General features: G+C 47.7%; 1 protein-coding gene across 3 annotated transcripts in view; it reads right to left on the minus strand.

The window, feature by feature from the left end:
- Positions 1-13,550, minus strand: part of TBC1D1 (TBC1 domain family member 1) — a 207,937-nt gene that overhangs the window by 62,736 nt on the left and 131,651 nt on the right. For 2 of the 3 annotated variants that reach the window (XM_070398004.1, XM_070398020.1), the window contains 5 exons: positions 13,230-13,316; positions 9,750-10,033; positions 7,779-7,937; positions 6,852-6,971; positions 5,613-5,752 (listed from right to left, as the gene is read on the minus strand). In XM_070398004.1, coding sequence (XP_070254105.1) covers positions 5,613-5,752; positions 6,852-6,971; positions 7,779-7,937; positions 9,750-10,033; positions 13,230-13,316 — 790 coding nt within the window. The remainder of the gene's footprint in view (positions 1-5,612; positions 5,753-6,851; positions 6,972-7,778; positions 7,938-9,749; positions 10,034-13,229; positions 13,317-13,550) is intronic. The other variant, XM_070398012.1, reaches the window with a different exon arrangement.

Below are 13,550 nucleotides of genomic sequence, written 5' to 3' on the forward strand. Positions count from 1 at the left end.
CATGTCCAATGTCTACAGGTTTTATCCCCCAAGACTATTCAAACTACTTACATCAACGGCTCCTCATGCCTCCATGAAACCTCCAGGTTTTGACTCTGAACTTTAACCCTGCCAGGGCACAGGCACAGGCTCTGGGGTCAGCTCAGTCCTGAGGAGGAGCCCCCTGCCAGGTAGGCTGCTGGAAGCAAGGATTCACACCCCTTGTGACTCCAGGGCCTCCCGGGCCCAAGCCCTCAGCCCTCAGCTCTTCCCACCAAGCACTGGAGGTTGAGATGTTGGATCACCGGCAACCCTTACCTCCACCCAGTGCGCCAAGGGTAAAGACTAACTGTAAACACTGATGGTTAGCTAGGAAAGCTCACTCAATGCTAACTTACAATTTTACCAAGCACAAGGATAGCAAACTGAAGCGAAATCCTGCCATTTACTGTGGCTTCCCAACATCTGTAATGATGTGTGAAGAAGCACAATACAGGGGGGAAATCTGGTAGCTTCCAACTGCAGAAGTCCACAGACAACCCGATTCCTGTCGTGCAATATTCCATCTCGAACCTGGTCTTTACCCACCACAGAAAAGCACAGTGACATGGAAAATAAATTAAGAACAATCTTAAAAAGTCATGTGTTTCTGGCAACAGCAGACCATGTTTTTTTTTCTCCCTTATTTTGTCCATCCCCTAAAACACTAGAAAAAATAAAAAAACAACATCTCGATTTAGAAGGTAGCTTTCCATTCAATTAAGTTGCAAGTGAGGGAGGAAGAGACGTACTGCAACAAAAATAAGACCAAAAACAAAAACAGAGGGGGGAAAAAGAAAGAAAGGACACTTTTCTGGGATTTTAAAGGAAGCAGGGCCATCAAGATACAGGGAGCAACACTGCCATCAAGTGGTGACAGTGTCGCAAGTCACCCTCTGATGTCTAAACTAGTGGTCTCAGTCAGGCAACAATCAGAATCATTCCGGAGAGTTTAAAAAGAAAAGAAAGATGCCCGGCCGGTGTTGCTCAGTGGTTGAGCATCAACTTATGAACCAGGAGGTCAGAGTTCGATTCCGGGTCAGGGCACATGCCCCGGTTGCGGGGCTCAGTCCCCAGTAGGGGACGTGCAGGAGGCAGCTGATCAATGATTCTCTCATCATTGATGTTTCTATCTCTCCTTCCCTCTCCCTTCCTCTCTAAAATCAATATATATAAAAACAGAAAAGAAAGAATTCATGCCCAGGCCTTGTTCCTAACCAAATAACTCAGCGAGGCAGAGAACCCGAGGGCAGGTGCAGCCGCATTTTAAAAACCCACCACCTGACTTCGGTGCACAGTGGATGTTGAGAACCCTGGATCAACACAAAAGGTGTCACTATGAGGTTTCAATTTCCCAGTAAAGTTTTACTCAGTGCTATTCTGCTTATATCATCCACTAAAATTTCCCAGTGGCATATAAACTCATGGAAGCTTGGCTATGCATGACACAAGTCACTGTCAAAGAGCAGTGTCTGCATTTCCAGATAATATAAAAGTCATCCTACAGGTTCAGGCTGTGGTCCCTAGTTCTGCCAGGACCACTTACATCTACTATCTAACCCAACAGACCTGGCCTTATCATAAATTAGGCTTATTGACACAGCTCTACTCACAACACAAAGACCCTGAGAACTTCAGTTTCACTCGACTATTTGCTTATGCAATGGGTTTCAAATCCATAAATCTCACTTATATCAGATGGGTTTTTCTTTTTTCTTTTAACAAGACACGTAAAGCCTGAACACTTCTATCGCTGGTGAAATCTGTAAATGCACAATGTAACAGCCAGTGCTGAAATGAAAGGTATTGGACTAGGACTAACATTGCTCCTTGGCACACAGAGGTAAATAAAAGGACCTCCCTCCATCCCACTTATTTCTTAACAAAAAAGAATTATCTTTTGTATGATACTAGGAGGCACAACTGTGCAGTGTTTCTACTAGCAAATATCTAGTCAGAAGTTGATTTGCAGCATTTTTTTTGCAGGCCTGACAATTCAGTCAGAACCCACAGCTTGGAAAACAAACACCGCACACCCCGAGCCCTTGGTGCCACCAAATAAACAGGAAAGAGGCAGAGCCCCAGTGCTTGGTTTCGCTGGGCACATTCTCAGATTTTTCTGTGTCCCTGTCACCAGATGTTTTGTTGTTGTTTTCACTGTATTTTCCCAACCAGACTAACTGCTTCTCCAGGCAGCACAAATCTTCTCGAAAATGTCACTATGACCCAGATTTATTTGAGTCCCTCGTCTGTGACACGTGGTGGCTCCCTGGCTCATCCAGAGTGAGCCCAGAGGCAGAGAGGTGCAGAGAGGAGTCACGCCAGGACGAGAAGGTCTGGGCTGGAGATACGTGGCCACTTGTCCTCAGCCCTGGCTGCTCAGCCTGCACAGCATCACAGGGAGCCTGTTAGAAGTGGCGACCCTCTGACCACCCGGACCCACTGCGTCCCGGGCTGCCCATGGGTCCAGCCGATAAGGCAACATGCCTGGTGTGGGTCCATGCCTGTCCCAATCACAGTGGGAGACGCTGGCTTCCCCTCGCCTTAAACATGGGGAGCAAACAGCGACAGAGGGCGAAGGTGCCTGATTTGGGAGAAGAAAACTCACAGATAGATATTAGGAACTCATCCTCCAATCCCAATGCTAACATGACTGAAGCCAAGTCCACACATTGAAATGCTCAGAAATGTATGGGTGCCGGGCCAACGGGAGACGGTGGGTAGACTGAGCATACACGCCCGACACAGATGCCATGGGGTACCTCCGGTGGGAAGGAGGCCACCGCAGGACACACACGCAGGGCCACCCCTGGGCACCGGCCTGAGTGCGGTTCAGAGCGTGAGCTCTCGGATGTGGACCCACAAGCTACAGTCCTGCCTCTGTCACCCGCTCGTCCTGTGGTTTGGGGACAGTGATGGAGGCCACTCCACCACTCAGGTCCTTCATCTGCCAACGGTGTAATAAAAATGCCAACCACCATAAAGCTGACTGGGATTAAAGGAAATAATTCATATAAAGCACTTCCACAAATGAGGTCATAATAAGTGATTATTATAATCATGCCCACTTAGCCTTCGTTTATTCTCTCTCCTCTCTCTCCCTCTCATACACAGAGTACCTACAATATAATAAAAACATTCAGACAGCATATTTTAATTTCAATAAGAGAGCAGAAGGAACAAGTGCCTAGAGCAGTGGTTGGCAAACTCATTAGTCAACAGAGTCAAATATCAACAGTACAACGATTGAAATTTCTTTTGAGAGCCAAATTTTTTAAACTTAAACTATATAGGTAGGTACATTGTCATTAACTTAATTAGGGTACTCCTAAGGCTTAGGAAGAGCCACACTCAAGGGGCCAAAGAGCCGCATGTGGCTCGCGAGCCGCAGTTTGCCGACCACTGGCCTAGAGAGAAACAGGAGAATGAGGAGGGAGTTAGGAAATCACCATGAACAATATTAAGTGTGTAAGAATCTGAGCAATTTACTGGCCTCCTTGAAAAGTCATAAAACCTGTGCTGACAGGAGGAACCTGATGTCGAAGATAATGAGTAACTGCTGGAGTCTGTTACAAGGGGGTCAGTGCTGGGAGAAAACTCAGGACAAGGAGACGGGAATGTCTGGTGTGTGTGTGTGGCGGGGAGGCCAGGCAGGTTTTTGAAAAGGTGATTTTAAGCAATGATCTGAAGCGAGTGAGGCAGTTAGTCATGGGCACACGGGGAGAAGCAGCGCAGTAGCAGCACGTGTGGCGAGAGTGCGGGGCCCAGCAGGAGACCTGGTCGAGGAGAGGTGGACGATGTATCAGGACTGGCCTCATGCACCCGGGCCGGCTCAGGACCCCTTCCTGGCAGTCGCTGAGGAGGCTGGGCATGAAGCATCGGTGATGATTACGGACTAGGGACGGCGGCAGCGGTGGCTGCACGTGGCCCTGTCGTGTTCGGCCCTTCCGTCAATCACTGAAGGACACAGAAGGCACGGCTCGTCAAGGTTACCCAGCTTTGACACACACCGGTCACCAGAATCACGAACTGGCCGAACCAACGCTGCAACACTTCACCGGGACCAACTGTTTGGGGAAAAGCTTTTTACAAACCCTTCGTCAAGTGCAGCTAGAAATCAGCCCACTTTATCAAGGAGTTCATGGCCAAAGGGACAACATACTGTAGGAGTCAAGAATGGGAGACAGGCCTGGCCGGTGCGGACCAGTGACTAGAGTGTCAGATTGGGCACTGAAGGGTCTCAGGTTCGATTCCCGGTCAAGGGCATGAACCTGGGTTGCGGGTTCACTCCCCACCCCTTGTCAGGGCACATGTGAGAGGCAACCAATCGATGTCTCTCTCACATGAATGTTTCTCTCTCTCTCTCCCCCATACCTCCCTTCCACTCTCTCTGAAAAGCAATGGAAAAAACACCCTCAGCTAAGGAAAATAAATAAATACATAAATAAAAATATATACTTTTAAAAAGAATGGGGGATAATGACTTAGAGCGAGAGAGGTTATGGAGGGCCCTGCCTGAGAGAACAGTGGCCATCGGTGTAGGGGAGAGGCTCTCTGTGAGGCTGGAGACTGCAGAGCGGGCTGGGGCAGGTCCCACGGGGACAGCGGGGATAGTGTGCCCAGAGGACAGGCCTTTGACAAGAGGAGTCCCTAGAGCAGCTCTAAAGGGAGCAGCTACTCCAGGACCCTCGCCTTCTGAAGTCTGGGAAGTAGAAGGCAGCATTTGCACTCTGTGTGGCTGCAGAGACCAGGGCACCGAGGGCTGGGGACCTGGGGCAGGACCTGGCTCGGTCTAGGAAAGTGCGTTTGTAAACTCAGGTCTGTTTCGGAATGGGGCCGCTGCCTCGCACAGCCGTCCTGGCGCTGGTACATTCCCGGCCGGCCGCAGAGCCAAGCATCGTCAGCGCACTGCCATGACAGGTACACATCCAGATGCAGATGAAGAACCCGAGTGGTGGAGTGGCCTACACCGGGGCTGCGGCCATATCCATCACACTTCAATCCCCAGCGACGCTGTGCTGGGCGCCACTTTCAAACATCAAAACTCCAGGTGCTACTGCTGTTCCGCTGTTTCAGCCACAAATCACAGTTCACTTCCCCCTCCAGGGCTTCCCTCGGTCCCTCCCCACACACTCCCAACTCTGTCCACACCCCTCCACATCCAGCACGCCCCTCCACCCGCCACCACCACAGGAAGGGGCTGCAGAGGGGAGCTCAACGGCGCCCCCATGTGGAAGGCTGAGGTAAGAGCTGAAAACATTCGCTTCGCTGACCCCCTCCAGCAACACCCCCCCTCGCAGTACCTCCGAGGTACTGCCCTTGACGGAATCGAACCTCAAGCCTTTAGTCCAGGGGCCCACGCTCTACCCACTGAACCACACCGTCCAGGGCAGAGGCGCCACCGAGGTGTTGGCAGCTGCTGCGAGGACCTCTGAACATAGCGACAAGCATTGTATTTGAGCTCCTTACCCGGGGAGCTTTAGAACCAGGGGAGATTCTGCCTGGAAACCCCGTGTCAGCTCTTCTCCCACCGGCGCACTTGTGCTACCGGCAGAACCCGCGCCAGGATCTAGCAGCTTCAGGGCGGGCCTCACCTTCGTATCTGCTGGGCGAGTCGCTCGCTTTCTGCGGGGTCGCCACGCGGAGGAATATCTGCTGCCTCCACGAGTGTCTCCGCGTCTTCACAGGCGTCCCGCTGGGGTCGCCGAGAGGGTGGGCTTTGGCATCCAAGTCCCTAAAATTACAAGAGAATTGATTTATGACTGGCGAGGAGCTAGAAACGGGTATTTTAGCTTTCGTTTTTGTCTTTTCAACAACGCATTGTAATATCAGCTATCTTTGCATAAGGAAACATAATTAGATCCTTGCAGAAGTTAGTCCAGCGCAGAGTGGGCCATCACTCCTGCGTGCCGCTTTCTTACAGGAAGCTCTGCATGAAGAGTGAGAGGACATGCCCCTCATTCATCTCCATGGTAAAGAGATTTAGAAATATCCTCCAGGAATCCTTAGCTTCCAGCTGGGCCTCTCTGGGCGCCACTTCATTATGCAGAGGAACTGCCTACAGGGGGCGCTGTCACCAGGGCCACACTCCCCCCTGGTCTGCCTGTGGGAGTATTTCCACAGCACAGGCCTTCGTCTCCACAGGTCACCACACAAAATACAAAAGTTAAATTACATAAATTACTGCCAAGGCAGTAATTACTCGGTCACTTGCTGATGACTACTGACTTAACTTTTATATTTTTAAAACTACAAAACACAGTACATTTATCAATATACATAAATAACATCGAGTCATTAACGTGCTTCCTATTCGCAGGACAACTTGGGGAAGGAAGCCCTTATAATCTCCACCTGAGTGTGTGTACATATACAGAGGTGGGCAAAAGTAGGCTTACATTTGCTCGTATGGAAAATAATACAATCATTAATAATCATACAAAATAAACTGTTTAGTGCACCCTCAACTGTAAACCCACTTTTGCCGCCCCGTGTACATACCCACAACTGTGCAATCATGGGCACCTACAGAGCGGACACCCAGCCACACGCTCACTACCCACAGCTCCAATGTCACTTAGAGAACTGGGTAAGGCCTTCTTTAATCTTCTGAAAACAGCAGCATATTAATAAACGAATCCTCGTCAAAATTAGAAGAGGCTGACAGTACATTTTTTAAAATGACATTCAGTAAGAAAAAAAGCATAAGAAAGAAGATACAATAAGATTTAGCTAAAATGACTTTTCAAATGGCGAAAGAACAGCTGAAAACCCCTGTATGTCTAACAGTTCAACACTCTACCCAGGCTTGAAACAGCTAAAGGAAGCCCTACCTTTTTGTGCTCATAAAGTCAGAGGTGTTATTTTCATCTACAGGAGCCAGAAATTTTAGGAAATTTGGCACAGAGGAGGAAGAGTGGAGTTTTCTCCGCAGGGCATTGCGGTAGGAGATGCTGAGAGTTCGGTTGGAAAAAGAGTTTAGGATAAAGAAATACAAACATACAAAGTATAAAACACCAGCTTCAAAATTAAAGCAACACTTTAGTTCTAATGCTAAGAGAAAGTAAACCAGGTGGGAAATTAAAAATAGTTTACAAGTGAGGTTTAACTTGAATTTTTCAGTTAATAAAATTCCATTTTAAATGAATGGAACCAATGAGTTAATTTAAAAGCATCAGTCCATTTAGTTATGCGAGATGAATGAACTCCGAGAGCTGCCATGCAACACGGTGCCTGGGGTTAACAATTCGGTGTGTGACCCTTTAAACACTTGTGAAGAGTGCCGATCTCCTGATAAGCACTCTTACCAGAATAACGGAAAATCAGAACAACCAAAAAAATCAGTCCATCTTCCAAAATGACTCTTTCTTTCAAACTGAAAAAATTAATGAGGGCGTTTCTCATGTGGTACAAACTGCAGTGTCTAAGGTCAAACACGTGTTGTTAACGCGCGCGCACGCGCGTGTGTGTGTGTGTGTGTGTGTGTATTGGGGCAGGGGAATGTGACAGTAAGTATATACAAATGGCCTGCCATCAAGACCTTTTGAGGAAATTAAAATTTAGGGGAAAATTTAATTTTGAGAAAATTAATCAATAGTAAAATTAAGTCAGTTCGAATGATAGACTGAAAATAATGAAAATAATAAAGCCACACACACTCACACACTCGTGGCCCGGATCCCCTCCATGCAGCACATCCTCTCGGTGCGAACCTCCCAGGAAGACAAACAACACTGAACTTGCCATGCGAGTGCGCTCACCTCTTAGGCACGGCATTCCCACTTTGTTCTCCACTCGTGTTATGTTTTAAGGACTTAAAAAAATTTGGTGAGGAGTCGGAGGGGTTAAGACGAGGTGGAGGAGCAGGAACTGAAGGACCTGAGCAACTTTTAGACTCGCCAACAGGTGGATGATTCCCACTAAATAGCAAGTAGAGAGAAAGCACTGGGGTTTAGAGGCAGAGGGGGACCAGGAGGGCACGACAGAGGGGCCAGAGGCCGGTGTCTCACTTCGCTTCTGCATCCCGACTCTCATTGGCAAAGGTAGTTTTTAGTAAAACAAAGAGTATTGTGAAAGGTCATTCTTGATCATTTCCCACATATCTCCACAACCAATGGTACTGTTTCCTCTATCCCCTTTTTAGGAACTGACAGGAAAAAAATTTCAATTGAAACAAAAGCGAAGAAAAGCAAACCGAATTCCAGAGTTTTAAAAATACATCTCTCTTGAAAATGAACAATAACCTGCCTTGAATGTCAATGTCTCATTTCCTGGACATAAATAAGAAGGGTTCGTACAGGGTGCGGAACGTGCAATAGGTAGGGAGAGAGGGGGAGACGAGGGGAGGGAAGAGGAGGTGGAGGCGAGGACATTTCCCCCTCCCCCCATGCCTCTCAGCCACTATGTCTGGCATGACCCATTAGGAAGCTGCATTCCCAGGGGAGAAGGGGAATGCGCTGTCAGGGACACTGATTCCCCCACCTCTGCCTTGTGTGAAACACCAGGCTTATTAGCCAGAGAACGAGGCCTCTCTAGACAGGAAAGTTTTCGTTTGCACTGACAATGCCAGGATTGAGTGTGGCAACCCAGTGGAGAGGTAAAAGAAAAGGCCCCAGTGTGAGTGCAGAGCTTTAAGACACACGACAAGAACCTCATAAGGCCTCCAACCGTGTTGTCTCTAAAATGTGGTATTATCAAATATTAGCTTCTGCAGTGTGTGCTGCTTGGGGATCCTGGTCATCCAGCAAATTCCAAAGAATTGTCCGAACTGCTTTCAGTGGCGGCCGAGAGGCCCCGCTACATTGTTTCAGGTCTGTCAATGCCGTCACCTCTTCACTGGGAACATTTCACCCCCCAGCCCCCTGCCCTCCGCCCCCCGGGTGGACTGTGCACGATCCGAGCATGACCTGCACTGACACACGTCCTGTGGCTTCTGTTGTAGGCAGGTGTGGCCCTACTTTGCGTTTATGAGGCCAGGGGTTGTAAAAAGTGTTTTACAGTTAATTTTAAAGATAACTGTCCACTTCTGGTCTCTGACACTTAGAGTCAAATGCATGGCCAAGGGACCCCAGGTGGAACAGGAGGACTTCTGTTACTCTAGTTACTTACCCATGTCTGTGACAAGGAAACTCCCATTAGAACCCAGTTATTAGAATTAGCAAATCTTGTTACAAGACTCTAGGATTCTCCCACCCACGGAGATTTTAGAAAACATCTGTTCCAATTTTGTCACAGAGAGATTTAGGCAGGTCACAGCCAGTTCAGGACAGAGCTGGGGCCGGGGCCCACGCCTCTGCAGCCAGCACAGGCGGCGCCATGGCCCCTCAGGCTCCACCCATCTTGGTCCCACCGGTGTTCAGGTGAGCACCCCGCCCTGCTGGCCCACTCCCCACTTCTCCGCAAAGCCACGAGCTAGGTGCCAAGGTCAAACCACCTGGCCCCTCTGGAGGAGTGACCCTTATACACCATAAGGGCCATTTCTGCTCCGTTTCTCCCGCTTCTCACCAACACTGGTAACAAGTATCGCTTCATCTACGTTGCCCACGGGGGCGGGAGCGGGGGGAACAGGGGGAGTGTGCCATTGCTTCAAGTTTATCTCTTTAAGCCAAGAGTAAACCTGACTCGGGGTTCTCTCTGACCCAATAAACATACCAGGGACGCACATACCTGCTTAGGAACAGGTATGGCCCAGCTATGCTACACAACAGATTCACATTTTAAACAAATCTTACTTTCGTTCATGAGGCGTCTCTGTGCTCACTGAGTGGTACCTCATAAGTTTCCTCTGCGAGCCCCCCGGGGAGCCCTGGGCGGGTTCCGGAGGCTCCTGGCTCTCCACAGGGAAGTGACTCAGGGTGTTCGCCCGCCGTCGGTAGCCCTGCTGGGGGGAGAGCAGGGCAGGCTCTTCCGTGGGAGGGCTCTCCGTGTCACCGGACAGCAGGTCGTCTGAGGAGCCCAGGAGCCTGGTTCTGCTCTCAGACGCGGGCGAGGCCTCCTTGTCACACACAGAGGGCTCCTGGAGGCAGACAGACAGCAGATCAGACGGATCCCAGGAAACCTGTGGGATTTACAAAGCTCTAAACCCCAGCAGCAGGAAAACAGTTCAATATGTAAGCACATCTGATTATAATGCCATGTGGAAGCCACCACAATCCATAAGGAAATAAAAGCCCTTTACATGCCTGCTTGTCAGAGACAAAATGCTAACTTGTGGGACAAATGGGAAACGGCCCAAATGCAAGCGTGAAGGACGCAAACCATGACACAGAACGGTTCCAGGCCAAACGCAGCTTCCTCTCTCTAGAAAACACAATTGAACTATTGCTCGTAAGATGCGCAATGAGGGTTGGGAAACGTGTCTGCACTGCTTAAACAAATCGAGTTCTTTATCTCTGCCAAGTGTGTCCATACACGTTGCACCCAAACTTTAAGGCTCTCTCTCTCTGGATTTGATCTAATGCTAAGATTTAACTTGGTAATCTTGAGGGTTAAAAATTATATCCTCAATTATTCTTGGTATATGGAAAATCTCTCCCTGGGCACTGATTGCCACGATTCAGGGCCAATCACTTATCTTCTTTCTGCACCTCAATTTCCTCGTCTTTAGAGTGAAAATTTATCTCAATGGCTTCCAGAATGAAGCAGGACAATATAACCGGAAGTACTCTGCTCACTGTAAAATGTGACACAAATGTAAGGTATTGTTTTGTTAGGTACTCAATGAACTTACTGAGTAGGCCCTCAAACATTTGTTGAGAATCATGACAGTAGTTTAATACTGTAGATTTTCAAAACACATACTTTTTCAAAGGCATGAACTACTACCCCATCAAACTTGGTATGTGGCCAACATATTTTTATCCAATCAAAAAATATAAAATAAGAGGAAGTGTACCAACCTGTCCCTACTGAAATTGCTAGAAGGGTTAAATTAATCAACACAAAAAGAGTAAAACGGAATGAATGCATCTATCAGTGGACTGGAGAATCTACATTCTCTCTGTTCATTTGCTATATAGTTGAGTGCCTTTTATTTATTTATTTTTTAAATTTATCTTTATTATTGAAAGTATTACAGAGGTCCCCTTTGTTTGTTTGTTTTTTTTCCCCATTGACCCCTTCCATTCTGCACCCATCCCTCCCTACTTGAGTGCCTTTTAGATGATAGGTACTAAGGATTTTAATTTATGTGGATTGAGAGGAGAGATGATAACACTTAATTTTGTAGGAATTAGATGGGAAATGTTTAATTCCCAGCATACTATGAAATGATATTTTAAACATAACTAAAATATGTTATTCTTCCATAGTTCCAAGGATCCTTTTCAGGCAAGGATTTAAAAATTTGTCTAAGACTCTACATCACAGCAAACAATCTCCACCATGCAGACCTGTTCACCTCAATTCTCATTAACATCCTCCACAGTCTATGAAAGCTAACTAACCTTTAGCTTAAACTTACACCTGAAAGGGCCACTCGGATGTCCAGTTCCTTTGCAACTCCTAGGTGATCAATTTATTGGGAGAGATCCAATTGCATTAAATGTGCACCTTTACAACAGTTTCTCTACCTCAGGATGAAAAAAAGGTCTAAAGAAGTGCATATAAAGATACAGACACAATACACACCAGCGGCTTCTGAAAAGCTGCACTTTTCCTGGAACTACCCTAGAAACTCAAGCTATGTGTATATTCCCAGATGTGTGTTTTGGAGAAGAATAAAAAACAAGCAAGACTTACTGGAAAAGTCCCTTGAGTGGCATGCGTGTCTTCACAGTTATCTTTACTCGCAGTGTTCTATCTGAAACACCTTCTTCCCCGTCCACTTCCACAGGGATACTTCCTACCCTTTCTTCAAGATTCCATTCAATAGCCTCACTGCTCTCTCCAAAATTCCCCTGGTTCCACTGACCAAAAATAACTCCCTCTCCCCTCACTGTGACCACTAGGCCACCACCGTCTCTCATCCAAACTCACAGGGCTCCTACCAGATGCTGGTGTTACTTGTGGGCCTGTCACCTCTCCTACCAGACAAGTTCCTACAGGGTCTCACTCCCCAAAGTGGGTTCCCAGACCACAGCATGGACATCACCTTGGCACGTGTCAGAGTTCAGAGTCTCTGGCCTCCTGCCAGGCCTGTGGCATCAGAGTCTGCATTTTAACCAGAACCCATTCAAGACGCCCCTCAGGATCTGAGAAGCACTCATGGAAGGCAGAGTTCCTCACTCTGCAGGTGGGAGCACGTCCGCAGGCAGTGATGCCAACTGAGAGCTGTGCCCTGAACACTTTTCAAACAGAAGAGAGAACACCAGCATGTGCCACACACTGTTTACAGTAAACACTGTTTTGTGAAATTTTATGAAACTTTTGTGTGAGTGTGTATGTATGTGCTTGTGAGCCATTTCGCAGTGTTGCATGTGTTTCTTACTGTTGGTTATGATCTAAAAAGTTTAAAAGCCACGAGCCCAGTAGGGATCTCAGAAGAACTTGGAGTCGCTGTGCAAAGGCGCTGGCCGCCACAAAAGTTCCCTCTTTCTTAAATCTGCAGCCCTTGGGTAGCAGAAGGAATGCTGACCTCCTTAGCACAAAACCCAAAACCCACGTGTTGGTGGCTAACAAGTTGAACTAACCAAGTTTAAATGGCTTAAATGTCTAGAAAGCAAGAAACTAAAACAAGGACACGGGTTTGTCACCCAAGAGAACCACTGCTGGGTCACTGTCACCAAGCCGTGCTTGTGGCAGAGGCGTGGGCTGGAGCGTGGCGGCTTATTTAAGTAGAACAGAAATGTCTAATCACAATCGCAGAGCCAGCTGGAGGGTAAAGTGAGGTCCAGGAATTTGAGCTGCATACTTCTCAGAATTCACGAACCCACTTCTGCGGTTTGCCCAATTTCAGTTATTTTTAATATTGGAAAAGCTACTTGGGAAAGAAATCCACTGTGGCTTGCAGTAAATCCGATCTCAGTGGTCTGAATGTGTGATCTCGCTTCTCTGTTTAGGGAATGGCATCTGCTGAGCCACATGAGACGTCTGTGTCATGGTCTAACTGCGTGGCCAGCCTCCACGGCACCACGAAGACTGAAACCACCAAACTTTCCTTGAGTGGAGATAGGAGGCCTCTTTGTCCCTTTAGATAGGCCCTGTAGAGACAAGATGAATAAGGCCTATTTGCTGGCTTCTTAAAGGCATCATATAAAGAAAAATGTGCTTACTTTGTTGGTGTTATTTAATGTGCTAGACACGGAGCCGTCCAGATCCAGGCTGGCAGAATGTTCCGGAAGGCCTCTGGCTTTATTGCCCTATGTAAAGAAAAGGCAGTTGAGTTATGACCCCTGAGGCTTCTGCAAAAGCATCACCTAGCTGCATCGTGGTTTCTGTAAGTAAAGTCAGGAAGAATGCATCTCCTGAGAAATGCTGCTAAGCACACGTATGCATTAAGACAGTCAACGTTTCTGTCTTTTGGTTTTTTTTAATAGCACACCAACCTAAATGCTCCAGAACACCTTGTGGATTCGTCAGTTGGCAGTTTTAAT

The sequence above is a fragment of the Myotis yumanensis genome, unplaced genomic scaffold (genome assembly GCF_028538775.1).
Source record: "Myotis yumanensis isolate MYYU_CA2020_CCGP unplaced genomic scaffold, mMyoYum1.0.hap1 SCAF_1, whole genome shotgun sequence".
NCBI lineage: Eukaryota > Metazoa > Chordata > Mammalia > Chiroptera > Vespertilionidae > Myotis > Myotis yumanensis.